Genomic DNA, 15,900 nt, shown 5'->3' with positions numbered 1-15,900 from the left:
GTATAATGTTTGTGTTTTTGTCCAAATGAAACCGCTTTTCTTCTCCATGCTTTTTACAAACTTCAAAAAGCACTTCAACCCTAAACTGTCTTAAGCAGGGATTTGTCATTTTGGCAGCTTTGCAAGCTCATACGACGACAACAATGTCTTTTCTTTTGAGTGAATCGAAAAAGATCTTCAGGGGGAGAAAGCTGGGACTTGCTAAAAAGTCCTTCCAAATGGGTATTTGTAACCTTAATTGAGCGCAGGAATGAAGTTGTTGCATTCTCCATTTCCTCTCCGCCCCGTTGCCTGAATGACAATCACCCTAGAAGAAGGAAGACGTGCCTCGTTTTGCTTCAAGTGAACTTATCTTTTGGCCTAAGGCAATCAGAGACCCCAAATCGCATTGAATGGCAGGTAGCGCTGAGCTGAATTCTCGCGTGTCCAATTAGCCCTAACGGGGCACCGGGGAAAATCTACTATTAGGGGATATTTGAAGTATTAGACGAGGCAGTGGAGACCACACATATTCATCTAATGAGAAATAGTCCAATGAAGCAACAATGAGAAGTACAGTACAAGTAAACAGCAAGGTGCCATCCCAGGGAAGTAATTAGTCCCCTTTGGAGCTACTAATCTAAATGAAATCGCTCTATAATGAATGAAGCCACTGTTCCTCCCTTCGCAATTGTGATTATAAATTGTTGACCTGATTGATGTGCATGATCTATCAGCTGCTTTCAAAATCCTTTTGCATATGCAAAGATCTGAATGCATGATTCCTTTACGTCTCTACAGCTGGGAGACTATATTTCAGAGATAGCCAGCAACATGATGCTGGTAGAGGAGCACATCCTGTGGATGGCCCAGAACGAAGCGAGAGCATGCACTCGCATTGTTCAGTGTGTGGAGCGCATTGCTGACCTGGCACTGACTGGAGACAATCGGGCCATTTCCAAGGTAAGAAATATGATGCCATGTCATGTCATTCTACCAGTCAGTCACGCCTGACCTGTTTTCTGGGTTTGGTCAAATTACATTTACAACCTGAGCCATGATTTGGTTGTTACCTGAGCACATCTGATGTCATTTTCATATACTGTGTCCATTTCAACAGGGTAATACGTATTTGAAATATAAGGATGAGTGGAATTGAAACATGTTCTCCTCTACTTGCCTCTTGACATTGCTACTTCTTTTGGCAGGTCTCCGCAAACATCGCTCTGGAGGCCTTTCTGATACGTCCCACCAACTTTCTTGGTCTGTCTTGCACGGCACTCCAACGGCCTCCATTGTCAACCACGTCGGAAAGCCACGCCCCAAGTACAAGGATACGAGACGAGAACACGATGCCATGGGCGAATCGTTCCTCAACTTCAAATGTGACACGATCAATCGAAGCTCAGCGGCCAGTCATCTCAGCATGGTAATGTTTGAAAATTTGCTCTTCCTATATTTGCTCACACAATTCTCCCTCATTTCAGGAAACCCAGGTTCTAAATGCATACGAATCATTTGATTTCAAAACAATGTGATATATTTATTACAGTTCAGTCTCTGGGGTGGCTTGTTTATTTTTGTGAGGCAGAAATAACGATGACACTCTTTTCAGCTTTTACATGACGCAACAAATCAGTTTGTGGTAAGGTTAGGGGACAGGTGACACGGATGGGACTTGGTAGATGGCTGTTTTTTGGGTACGGCCTTGTGTACCTGTCACTTTAAATCTGCTCAATCTTGATGACACCATCCTTTTGCCATTGCATGTGAACAAAACAAATCGTCTCAGCAGGCAATATCTTAACCAGCAGAGATGGAAAATGTATCGCTCGAAAATTGCAGAACAGCAAATTGTTTGGTCATTCAATCATTTGTGTGAGAGTAGATGGTGTTAGTGTGCTGGTCTGCCAAGACAGAGTCAGTGGCCATGTTTGTGCTACTGAGCCTATTCCACTTTTCTAATCTTGTCTGGTGAGACTGTCATGTCTGCGCTTTGGCACCAGCTTAAGTACTTGACTACGTTTGACCTCAGGGCTGTTTGTGCAACAGTCGGCGCATGTTCATGCAGGCTTATACTATGTTACACTCGGTGAGGACAATGCAACACTAAATAATTATTCCCAATGTGCCCTCTTTAATGTTTCCAGATGGATTTTAAAATAGGAGGCTGAAACTCCAAGAGGTGACTATAAAGCGGAATTGAGGTGCTAATTAAATGTTCCTCAATCTGCAAAGCTTTTGTCTCTTGGGAGACACAATGATTGGATTAATGGCGTTCTAAGTAAATGGCATTCATTTTCACTAAAACTTCATCTCATGAATTGCCTACATTTTCAATTATGATCCTATATTTGAAGTGATCATGGTTGACTAAGGTGGTCACATTTATTTCTTAGTCAATCAGAAGATGGATGCTGTTCATACACAAAACATTTCAAAACTGTTTCCGATTTCGGCAAGTCGGGTGATGATTAAATGAAATTGTAATGAAAGGTGATAATACGCAAGTCAAAACAAACAAACGCTTGTGCCGCTCGCTTGTGGTTTCAAGTCCAATAAATTGAAATTACACTTCTACTCCATGTAAAGGACCAGAGCTGTGTTCTAATAATTTTCCCTAATAACTCATTAGAATTATGAAGAAGTAATTCTCTTACTAATTCAATTACTTGTTGGGGGAATAATAATTAGTATCTTTAACAAATGACACGACTGAAAGTAATTTGCTCAACACTGGGGAGACCTGGTACAAATTGCTTACTTCCCTGTATAGCTGCTATTTATCAAATTGTGTGCTTTTCTTTTTCTCCTGATAACACCAATTGGTAGTGTGCATAACTGCATTATTTCTCCTGGTTAATAGAACAAATTCACCCAAGGTGGACATGCTAACCAGTCGACCAGCCATGAAAGTTAATCAAAAATGTACATGTTTATTTGAATGGAAATGGAAGGATGGAAAAGCGAGCCCGATATCAAATCGAATACCTGTCTCAGCCATTTTTACAGAAGCAAAATGAAACATGCAGCCGGAACGTGCCTAGCCCAGTCAGTCATCTGCACGGAGTCACCCTTGAAGCTCATTAGCCGTTTCTTCATTGCTTAAGATAAATTTATTGCACGGCATGAGAAATTTTCACTTGAATAAACACGTCTTCACCTCAGTTCACAATGCCCTGGGCAAAGTTGGGGCCATTTCACTTCATTCACTTTCTTTGGATTCCGTTTTTGCATGCACTGATAGCCAGGTAATTGCATTTTGAGCAAATTGCATAGCAAGTTATTCCTGAGGTGGAACAAAGGCATGTGTCTTTATAGTCCTTGCAGCAAATAGAGCATACGAGTGCTTTTGCCTTAACCGCATAGAGCTGGGGTGCATAATTACTCCTATCATATCACCAGTGTACAGTGAAAAATAGAACAATGTCTGCACTTACACATTTTTATTCACTAGTTTGCAACACCATGGATCATTTTGAATGTACACATTCATTGACTAGATTGGTTGGGTTGTGTGTCAAAGTTCATTTTGGTGCAGGCTAAGATCTAGTTATGGTTTCACTCCTATTGTAGAAAACTACAATTGTATTTGGAATACAATAAAGGACAACAATGGGGTGTCAAAACTCTGTTGTGCAAGAAGCAGGAACGCTATCTCGTCAAAGGTTTGATGTCCCTGCCGCAGATAAAAATCTTGATGATTACGCGGACAAGGGTACACCAACATTTTGGTCCCCCTTTGGCTGCCCACAGCTTTGGCTTTGAGCCAATTGAGGCTTTAGGATCAGAATGGGCTTGATCATCAGCCATGTTTCTGAAGGTCCTCTCGTTCACCTGCACATCCAATGTGTCAGTTCAGTCGTAAGCGCACGCTCGCTTCTCGATTTAGCCTAATTTCATTCCAGCTCTGCTCTGAATATTGCTTGTCCAGCCAATGTGGAATAGCTTCGTTTCGGGACGAGAAACTGACTGAATTTCAGATTGATGGGATGTAAAAGCAACAGAGCAACATTGTTGTTTTTTTTAATTCTGCTTAAGGATTTCTGTTTTGAATCTGGACAGCTTTTCTCAGTGGAAGCCACTGAATTTTATCCCTCTTGAATTGTTCTCAGAGTTTGCAGCTCAGCTCAGCTCATTCTCTTTGGCTCCGTAAACATCTCAGAGTGCACTAGCATTTTCTGTACTAGTGTCCTTGTATATTTAAATGGCTTTCATCAAACAGTCAATAACAAGACCTTGCTTTGGACGGTGCACATTGGCCTCGGTGGCGCCCACTCGATGTACTAAAGAAGTTTGAAAAAAAAAAAACCACTGTGGTCTTCCGTGAGGAGCCTATCTTTGAATACACATAGTGCGGCCACGACGTTTGTAGCCACTTGCAATGTGATAAACAGTACACGTCTCCGAAGTATTAGTTGAAAACCATTATTTATTGCGGTTGTGGTTTGCCGTTGTGTTGAACTGCACTGCCTCATCATGATAAATGATAAAACCCTTTCCAAATGGCTTTTTTTCTAACTGGCTTGAATATAAAATGGCACAGCAGTGGCAGTAGACAAAACGTGAAAAGAATATTTACTCCACTAGAAAGGCTTTTTTTCTGCTCAGGGTGTGATCTCTGCATGAGATGCATTTATTTGTATCTCGGGTGCATCAATAAATGCGCTCTAGTCATACAAAGTAGCTGCACTCCTTTAACTCTTCAATCAGCCCTAATACTCCGTCGCACAACATGCTGTGAATGCTGCACTGCAAAACCTTCACGGATGGATCAGAAATGATTTGGGCTTTTGGGGGGTCTGATGATGGATGATGTGACCTTGAGCAATGTGTTTTTCCAGCATTTCAAGTTTCACTTTTCCCTTACTGCTCATCAAAGTGCACTGACTACAGACAAACAGTTTTTGTAATCCTGTGATCAATTTGAGGTTAATTCATGAACTGGACCAAAATAAGCTGTTAGTTACGATTCCCGCACGTGTGTGACTGGTTGATTTTTTATTTTTTTTTTTTCTTCAATGATTTTTATTTGTAAATCCGCCCCACCCTAGAAAACAATAGATGTCATTTATCAATAATGATTGGAATATTTCCAGGTTATACCTTACTCCCAGTTGTCATCCCACTACAACTAAATTCACTTTTGTTTGGAAATGATTTCCAACTAATTAGTACGAACATAGCCATTTGGTCTATTTCCCAAGTCAGTTGGCACTATTCTTGACCTGCTTTGCAGATTGTATGGTTCATGGAAGGTAAGAATTTGGAAGAATATTTACTACTTAAGACCTCTCCTTTCCTCACCATTGACAGGTAATTAGTAGAAGCCTGTAGGCTGAGCAAGTAGTGCGTCCTCTCTCTCCACACCTCTTTCTTCTCAGACAGCCTTTCTCTGCTCCACAGAGCTTCACTGCCTTTTAATTGCACCATGTGGGTGTGTTTATGTACTTATTTTTCCACTTGAGGGCTGGTGGTACTAGATGTACTTTTTTTACATTATGGTGTGTGTGATGTGCGTATGCATCAGCTGGCCTCCAGGTTAAGTTTCTATCTGGGGACACTGTTGCAGCAGAATTGAGCCAGCAGCTGCCGCACAGTAAACACAGGCATCTGAAACAACCAAATATGACCTAGTTTATCTCTATTCAGTAAACATGCCGCTTTATGAATATGAATGTTTAATGTGCTGGTAATTTGCCTCTAATTGGAATATGTTAGGAGCCAATGTGCACAGTTATCTCTGAAGAAAAGTCGGATTAGTAACTTGTGCATTTACATATTGACCAGAGAGCATGTGTACGCTAAGATCACAGATGATGAAGTTGTTTGGATTTGACAAGCTAGACACAAGCTCAAGTTAATTACATGGGTGTTAAACTGCAGTCAAACGTCTGATTAAAACGGCACTGGGCGTTAAGAGTATTAGTCACTTCATTTGAATCAAAAGGGAGTTGGCTGCAAGTGCTTGTGACTTGCATGTATTCATGCTTCTAAATGTATTCGGAAGGTACATCTGCCATAATGCAGGGGGGGTCCCCTTAACATAATTCATATCAATCATGTCCAAGACAAAGACTTACTTAAATTGTGCTCTGTTGCTGTGAAATAGTGTGTCGCCGGCTCTGCAAAACACGGCGGCGAGAGGTAACGAATACTAATTTATGTCATAAAACAAGAAGGTGACAAAAAATAGAAAATGTTATTTGATGGTGGTACGTGACAAAAGAGGGGCATGAGGCAGACCGGTGGATCTATCTAGCAGCTTGAGCTAAAAAATGCTCAGACTAAGTGCCTGATTTATGAATAGTAGGCATGAAATTCCGTGTGCATTGTTACAGAATGCGCATAAAAGTGGGTAAAATAGTGATGGCGACAGCCTCTTTTCAAAAAAGTGCTTTACGTTGCCATGGAACATCTGGGAAGGAACTACATGTGCAAAGAAATCTGGAAATGTTACCATAAAACCCATGTCATAGAAGTAGAGACTACTAGAAAAAATGGATGATAAAATGTGCATATTCTAGAAATTGATAGTGGCGTTTTAAAATGACTCAACATTGAAAAATGAAAACCGTTTACACAGTGTCCCGTTAAAGACGCAAGATCAAGCATCACATTTTTAATATCAGACGAATCAAATTGCATATGCTAAATGAATCTAATTGTCCTCTCCAGATTAACTGATGGTCAGATGTTTGTGTTTGTGGCCACTTTAGCACGTGCAAGCCTTTAGCAAATCCCATCCTACGCTGAGAACAAGATGATACTGTGTGTCGAGTAATGAGGAAGACAAATAGTTCCATCAATGACTCAAAGCCAGAAGGCTCAAGGGACGGACGGATGGACGGCTGTCTGTTACCATGAGTGAGTGACAAAGATACATTTCCCTTGGCGGAGGAGTAGGCACCATCTTTTTCCCATATAGACTAATGTGCAGGACATGCTGAACCTTTTGTTGAAATGTCATCATTTACTCAAATTGCCTGGGATCACTCATGTTCGACTCTTTTAACCAAGCAAGCCTGCATTCATTTGCTGCTGTATGTCCTCATTTTGTTCTTACTCAATTGTAGCTGCGATACATTCATTTATCATACAAAGTACTTTGTCAAACTATCCGAGATAATTCGTTTTTTCTACCTCTGTCCTGTATCGTCTGTTGTCTTTGTGTTTGTGTGTGTGTGTAAAAGAGGAATTCACCCAATTATGTTTTATTATTATTTTAGCCATTACCATTTTACTATGCCCACTTATTAGGCCCTTATTTGCACCAGAATCCACTCTGACTTCTGGAAAAATGAACAAAAAAGTGCTCATTTCTCTATTGAGCTTGCCTCTATACGATAGAGTCTATAGTAATGTCCACAGTGTGGTTAAATATAAAAAATCAAATGTGCGCCATTGTAGAAACAAGAATACTCCGGGCCAGTCTTTCTAACCTTTTATCTAATATATAATATGATAACGATATACGATAAGACAGTATTTGCAATCTGCAGAAATGTTCAAGTGACTGGTGCAAGCACATTCTTCACTGTAGGGTTAAATGCAATTGATAAAATCAGTACAGTCAAATTGACATTGTTCTTCATGTATGTCCACAGCAATAATATATATTCTTTCAATAATTTACAACAGTTGAACATGTCGTTTGTTTAATACAGTAGTATTCGTGTCATGTAATTAATATTGTCACCATTGATGACATAGCGCTGATCTATTCTCCACGGTGCCGCGCCGCCACTATCGGATCACATTCATCATCTGGCTGTGTTGGCATCACTAATAACCACACTGTCACCCACTTTATGAATGCACTTAACTGTTCCCGCAAATTGATCAAAGGCTCTTTTGACATCTGGAAAACGCATGTCTTTTGTATTCATGAGATGTACAGTGTACACACAGAGAATATCCTAAAAGACAATCATAAATTGCCAGACATGGGATCAAATGATGAAGCTCATAATCTCGTGCTATTCTTCTCTGGCCAAGAGGCTGAAAGCACAAAACGGGTTTCTTCCCATGACTATTTCATCATCCTTGTCCAGCTTCAACTTCAACCTTTTGGCTAGGACGACAAATCGTATAGTCGGATTGACGCTCATTTCTAGTCCTCCTTAGTGTCATCTTGCCAAGGCAGAAGGAGAAGATGCAGCAGCGGGGAGTCCTTGAAATTCATCTGCTCCCTCTTGTGTATTGCAAGCTGTTTTCATATGCTCACGCTCTGATGAACTCTATGGGAGGTAACTACGTACAGCTACGTACGTTCAATGGAAACAAAACATTGCCTATCACTAACCTTAAACCTGGTTGTGACCAGTATAACATTTCACGCTTAAGCTTAAGTTGTGGTGAGCTTGAGGCCACCCACTGACTGTCTGTCAGCAAGAGATGAGTTATAAGATGGGATAGTCGGCAGTCAAGTTTCAAAGCACATACAAACAATTGTTCACACTCACACCTAGGAGAATTTCTAGTCTGCAATTGTTGGGCCCAGTATTTTTATCTCCAATCATTTATAAAAGTGAGCTCAATAAAATGTCTGGAAGCATACTTAATGGCTTTATAACCTTTTAATTAGCTTTTCCTCTAATTTACAGTCCTGCTATTGTTGCAAAATTGATTTCCTCCTATTTATGTCCCTCTAGGGACATTTGTTATACAATTATTACATTCTCAATACAAATATTATCTGATGTTATGATGGCACAATTGGGAGCTCAACTGTTCTCAACGATAACAACTTGTGCCGTCTTCGTTGAATGGGTTCTTTCATTATTATCACTTCTAGATTCTGACGGATGCTGCTTTGCGCCGATAACTCCCTTTTCGTTGCCCACTGTCTCGATGTTATCCATTACATTTTCAGAAACTAGATTTCACACTGCTGTGTCAAGCAATGCAAGATGACTGTAGCTACAACGGAAAATCACAATCATGTGATATTTATCAGTATTTATAGATAGCTCAATAAAGCCACATAGTCCCAGTTTACACCAATGCTTTTTGACAAAACAGGATGAAAAGTTCACATTTTAGACAAGCTTAGAAAAAAGAAAGAACACTGTGTATTGGGCTGTATTAATTATATGAAGTTATATAGAGCACCCAAATAATATTTAAAAATATAGATATATTTCTCAATATTTCTTTAGGCAGCTTGGTGTGGTTTCTGGAGTGGGCATAAATTCTTGCATCTTGTCTTTTTTCTTTAAAAAAACAACAGAAGGCCTTTGTGAGGGCTTTTTTGAATGAGCGATTTTCTTAGGTTTACAGAGAGGAATGCATGTACATGTGCTGGCCAAATACTTAAATAAGGACCCCCCTGATTGACACCTGGTTTTTTTTTCTTTTTTTCTCCCCCACCGAATTAATGACTTCCCTATTTGAACTCCATGCTGCATTAAACACAGCTCTTGCAGTTAATTATTCATGTTCCTCGGAGTCAGGAGCATGCACACACTTGTGCCTTTAAGTTAACATACCCTGGCAGACTTTTAAAGATTAGTTGAGGAAAACACGAATGATCATGGAAAAACATTTAGTATGAATCAGATTCAAATGTAAACTTCAAGGCATTGAAGAACAACAAACAAAGTGGTGGTGGTGGTGGTGGTGAAGAAATAAAGAGATAACCACCATCAGTGGTATTTTTTCCCAAATTGCAAATCAGTTCTGATTGAGAAATTTGCTTGACTCCTATTGGTAAATTATTTTCTAGGTAATCATTTCCTTTCTACCAAAAACGCTGATACAGCTGGTTGACTTTTCTGAAATGCTTTAAATAAGTTCATTCTCAGTCTTTGTTAGTCAAGTTTGAACATGAATCCCAAATGTTGAATTGAAAAGATGTGGTTACTTGCGAGAAAGAAAGCAGCCCCAATCCTACCAGAGAACTTAATGATTATGCATGACGTCCGTCCGTCCGTCCGTCCGTCTACCTGCTGTTTCTATTCAAGCCTCTTTCAGTGGCGTTAAAGTGTGTAACAATTTCCCCAGCTGTGTAATCCATTGTGGCACAGCACTCTGTTCTCCTGAAGAGCATAAGCAAGTCCCAGCCTGGCTAATCCATACTGGAGCTCTTGACACAGTGGTCTACGCAGGGAATCCGAGTGGAATCCTAAAGAGGAGGGGATCATCTGTTGCTTTTGCCAGCAGTTCGGCTCATCTTGTTAGTGGACTCACTCTGCATTCAAACTGCCTCCAGCTTTTCTTTTTTTTTTATATGATGACATAAGATAGCTGGCTACTGTAACGTCACTTCAGCCAGCCAGTCAGCGCATATTTTGAGTATCACTAGTATTTGCTGTTTGGCGATGATATTTTTATACGACTGATGGCCAATGAGACCATTTGTGTATTATACTGTAGTTGATGCCCAATAGGTTTGTGACTTTCAGGTTTTTTTATTCATCATAAACCTTTACTAGCACTCAGTTTAGAGCAGACTTAATGGTTGAATATTGGATGGATATCTGTGTTGCAGTTTTAACATCATTTTGCTAAATTAGGCTACGAACTAAACGAAAACGAACCAACTAAAAAGAAATAGTAAATAGTTGAAGCGCTTCTCTGATTAGTTGTTTTTGAACACAATCGTGCTCTTTGTTTTTAAAACATGAACTTTCCTCCTTGTTTTATTATTCTTTTAGTCTGTTCTTTTTTTTATCACATAGAATTTTAACAGGTACTAGCCATAGACTTTATTTCCACTGAAGGAAGCAATTGCCTTTGTAATTAATGAGCTTGGTTAGGAAAAAAAAACGTTGCCACTTTAACCGAAAAGACGGTGACAAAGAGAGGCAAAATGGGGTCAAAAGCACAGACAGCAATTAAGATCTCTAAAGTGGTCAGATGGGGAAAAAAACGAGTTTCATTAAGATGCTTGTTGATTGTGTCGACCCAACAATCAAGAGGACATGATATCAAGTTTCCATTTCACATGCATAAAGTGTGGCTTGTGCCGCAAGACAGTGAGTGAGTCATAGGGTGCAAATTACAAATGACCTACGTCTGAGTCATCCTTTACAGCAACAACCTGACCTGACCAAACAATATGGCAACTTCAAATGAATTTCTTTGAACTAGGGGGGATTTGCAAGATGTATTTTCAAGAAATGCTTTCCCGTGAATTTAAATGGAATGATTAAGAAAGGGGACATAAATAACAGTTGGCTTGGGAAAAAGTGTTTGAATTTTGATTTGGTTTGTGTCCTCCAAGCATACTGTTCAGTCTGCATGTTCCTGGCTCTACTTCTGTTCCAGCAGGCGATCATTAGAGCTTTTAGGTCCTGGCAGCCCCACAATGCTCCAAGAATCTGGCTGTTTTCTGGGAAGCACTACCACCACCAGGAATACAAGCTCATTTTGTAATTGCGTTGGCGCCTATTAGATTGATGGAGGGACAGAAAGAAACCTTTCAGGGATGAAGTGAACAATGATGAGACTGATGGCAAATTGTTGCTGTTTTTAAGGCTTCTTTTCTCATGAATCCATCCCTGCCTTAGTTTTTGCCAATATTAATGCTTAACTAACTTGTTGGGTTTTTTGGACTGAATAAAATGATGTTATCATATATATACTATATATATATACATATTTTTGTGGCAGGGGAAAAACGACATGTCTATGTAGCATCCATATCTCATACTTCCTCATTCATCAGGAATCAGACATGTCCTGTCATAACACATTATGGTCTAGCTGCGCTAAGAATAAAAGAGGTACTGACAGACTAAAAGTCCTATTTGATACAAGGGAACATTTTATCATAAGTTCTGAGTTCAACATATGGTTAAACCTTCACAGTTTCCTCCGATGGACCCAAATTATTAAATTATGTGTTTTGGTTTTCCTGGGACTTGTTAGATGGCAGTGACAAGTGAACATCAAATTCACGTCAGTAAAATAGAGCCAGTTTTTTTTTTTTTTTTGTATGGCCATGCTGTGATCAATCACCCTTGAGATAAGTCGTCAAATAGTCCTGGAAAGTGCTTTCCATTGATGTTGTTTTAACGTGCTGGTGCGTTGAGTCTATCTATCCCTACCTCTAGTCCACGGTGAATGTTTATCGATGAATTAAACTCCAATTTGTACTCACTAGACTGAATCCCCGATGAATTCCATTGAGATGAAAGATTGTTTTCTAGTCTGAGGAGTCGATCCCTTGCGCTTGTTGTTTGCTGTACCCATGTGCCCTTGATGAGGAAAATGGAATTTCCATTTGATTAATGTGGGAGTAACCGTGTGCATGAGCGACACGATGAGAATATCAAGCCCATTGCAACTCTGGGAAATGGTCGGAATAAGTCACCGTATCCTCTCTGTAACACTTCAATTGTAGCGAATCTAAAATGGTGGTTTGGTGTGTGGAAAAGCATGATTCTTTTCCCCAACTTGTTTTATGCATGTGCTGAGGTGGCAACAAAAATCGAGTTGTAGATGAGCGTGAAGTGTTGATTAAGAATTTATAAAGTGACAAGTAAGGGTAGGAATGGGGTCCATGTCACGGAGAACGCTAAACAAAACAATCCAGTGCCAAACATGGCGCCAAAGCTCTCCTTTGAGCACATGAATAATGAAGCCGAAGAAAAGACTACATTCTGTTGTTGCACCACAGTAGTAATAAGCAATTAATTTAACAAGAGCTAAACATAAGCATCAGAACCACAAAGCCTAAGTGGCATTTCTATACTTGCATTTGGCTCCCAAAAGTCTTCATGGTCAGGATGTTGCAGACAAATGAAAACAAACAACTTTTACATGTAATTTATTTTATCTTTACATTTCTAGTCAATCTATATGAAGAATATGGAATTCAGCTAATGACTCCTTTACCATTTATTTAGAGTTGACATGCAATAATTACAATAAGGTATGCTTTAAATACGATTTGAATAACTCGGCTCCGCTCCCCAGAAGGAATCCCCTCCCGTCTGTTGTAATCTGTCTTGACAAGGAAAAAAAATCTTGTTTCTGGAGATACAATTTCTGTGAAAGAGCTTGAAAGATCCATAGATTCCCATTGTCCTCAAGAACACACCATGCTGCAATTTCTCTTGTCATTCAGTATCTAAAATTGGAATCAGTTTCAGCAGGTCTATCTAGTATATCTGGCATGATATCGCATCCACTTTAGTTTTGCATCTTCAGTAGCCAATATATACGTATCTTGATACTGGCTCCAGATTTGATGTTGCTCGGGGCCCAAGGCGATTCTCTGCGTTTACCTAATGCTAAGTCGGCCTTTACATTTGCACACAATACATTGAGCGCTCATAAGCAAGCGTGCTTTTCACTGCTGTCCATCTGTTGCAGTCAAGTGAATGTTTTTGATGCAGCACAAGCCTTTGACGTAACAGTCTGAGTCAGAGGCGCGTTGCCCGAGGAGCTGCAGCACAGCTCTGTCCATACAAAGCAAATAGCACAAATTTCTGCTATCCTCGCGTCACTCACCTATTTGTCACGGTCACACTGTCTTTCACCATGTCTCGGCTTATGAGACTACGACAAAAATTATGCAAATCTCCCATTCTGCTCTTCAGCAATTCTGCTGGTCAGAGCTCCAGCTGTTCTGCTTGTTCTCAAGCTGTGCTGCTCTTCACCATCCATCTATCATCCATCTATCATCCATCCATCCATCCATCCATCCATCCATCCATCCATCCATCCATCCATCCATCCATCCATCCATCCATCCATGGCATAACAAAATGAATAAAATTCTCAAACGGGCACAATGAGGCTTGCGTCGGCACAGAAATCAGGATACGCCAGTTTATCCACTTGTGTGACGGGTGTTAGAGGGTTAAGGAACTCTTGCTCGAGCTCAGGAAAACAATGTGTTGTCTACACAGGGAGTTGCATCTGCAGCTTCTATCGCACTCACTGCCTTGTAAATCTTTTTGATGCATCATGTAGAAAGAGATGCAAAGACAAGTACACAAGATAAGATTGCTTGGAAAACGTTTCCTCCTGGGGTCAGCTGACGGAGGTTCACGGCTCTAAGAGGCTCCTCTTTCCAGCACCAAAGAGGCTCAGTTCCTGCTCAGCACGTTTCCAAATTTCGATACTCAGTGTAGTGTGGAAAACAGACCACCGACTTAAGATGTTTGGAAAAAAACGCACATATATCCAAGATGTTATCTCTTTTGTACTGTTCCGTGTGGCAGGATGAAAATCAATAGCCTTTTCCGAATCGGTCAATGCGGCTAGAAGGCAGATTCAAATGCAAATTAGTTTCATAAACAAAAAAACAATCATGCATGTCCAGAGGTTTTAGTATTTCATGTTGCCAATTTTTACATTTTTGTTTTGTTTAACACACCCAATTTGAATTCAAAACAATTTCAAAACCTAGTGACACCCCTGGCACCATTCACACTTCTAAGTCATTTAGTCTTCATCGAGACTAACATAGATCTTTTTGGAATGTGGGAGAAGGCCGGTTTCTCTGCAAAAACCATAGAGTGGCACGCGATATCCTCACAGGAAGGCTGGAGGCAAGATCCAAACCCTGAACCTCTGAGGAGTGAGGCAGTGTTGCTCGCAACTAACTCGGTGCTGCCAGATTTCTGTCATCCATCATCAAAAGTGTTAATAGTCACAACTCATAAGTCATACTTTATAGTAAGTCATCCTTACATGTAGATGCAATGAAATACATTTTCATGTCACCTCCATGCGTGTATTTCTCTCAAAACCACTCAGTGTCACCAGTTTTCTTTTTTTGGGGGGGGGGAGGGGGCAACATGTGAAAAGAAGATCAAGTCAGACCAGTTGTCTCTTTAAATCAAACGGCAGTGCTGATGTGCCCTCAAGCTGAAATGGTAAGAACCATTTCCACCTCTGCGGCAGGGAGTCTGACCAAATAGGCACGCTTCAAAAGGGATTCGCACTGCCTTGGTCTCTTGTGTTTTATGCTTTCTTCCATAGAGGATAACAAAGCCATTTGTCTTTATTTATTTTTGATGTGAGTTGTTTTTTTTTTTCTTTTTTCTGCACGTGTCCCTTGGCAAATGAGATGACTTAATGACTTGATGTTTTGCGTTGAATCCGCAGAACTCCGTGGCAGTCGCCTCCATCCATTTACCTCTGGCTGCTCCGCACACCTCCTCCTCTGCCTTGCAATCTGTTGATAACTCCACTTGCAGGCTGCAGTTCATCGTATTCCGCAATGGCAAACTCTTCCCGTGCACGGGGAATTCGTCCAATCTCGCGGACGATGGGAAGCGCAGGAGCGTGTCAACACCAGTTGCTTTCACCAAATTAGGTAAGAGGAAATCCATTTGACCATGTATCGTGCCGGTATGTTAATGCTGTCTTGTTATGGCGTCACATTTTCGCCTTCCAAATAAATACTACGCCACATGTGTCTGGGACTTGTTTATTTTGCACCACTGGATTGCACTTTTGAAACAGCGTCATGCGTGTGTTTGTATGCGTGCATGCATGCATGCGACGATCACCCTTTTTTTTTTAAAACTAGTGCACTGATCGACTTTTAGGTTTTATATACTGAATACATCACCCCCCTCTCTCTCTCTCTTTTTTTTTTTTTTGCCTTTTCGTTTTCCCGCAGATGGCTGCAGCCTGGGGAGCGCCGTGCACTCCGTCACTATTGCACTCAGGCACTTCGCACTGGGGGTAGAGCCCACCGCAGCCTATTGGGACTTTGACCTGCTGGATGGACATGGTGGTTGGAGGGCAGAGGGCTGCCACATAACAGGCTCCGGTGGAAACACGACCACCATTCACTGCACCCATCTTAATAACTTTGCCGTGCTCATGGTGAGTAGTCTATGAGATGGCAGTGTCATTCATGTTAGCAGCCTCCCCCACTTCCATGGGTCGAAAACATCGTTTCCCAATAAAGGATAGCTGGAGTCACGTGTTGTGAAAGCTTTGGTGAAGAGG

General features: G+C 40.8%; 1 protein-coding gene across 1 annotated transcript in view; it reads left to right on the top strand.

Annotated features, from left to right (window-relative positions):
• LOC119135024 (adhesion G protein-coupled receptor A3) overlaps positions 1–15,900 on the top strand; it is a 63,742-nt gene that overhangs the window by 24,697 nt on the left and 23,145 nt on the right. Inside the window, 5 exon segments of the mRNA XM_037272329.1 lie at positions 781–942; positions 1,188–1,305; positions 1,308–1,408; positions 15,046–15,256; positions 15,566–15,774. Coding sequence (XP_037128224.1) covers positions 781–942; positions 1,188–1,305; positions 1,308–1,408; positions 15,046–15,256; positions 15,566–15,774 — 801 coding nt within the window.

Source organism: Syngnathus acus, chromosome 15 (genome assembly GCF_901709675.1).
Source record: "Syngnathus acus chromosome 15, fSynAcu1.2, whole genome shotgun sequence".
NCBI lineage: Eukaryota > Metazoa > Chordata > Actinopteri > Syngnathiformes > Syngnathidae > Syngnathus > Syngnathus acus.
The sequence above is the reverse complement of the archived record's forward strand: the minus strand, read 5'-3'. Positions and strand labels throughout refer to the sequence as shown.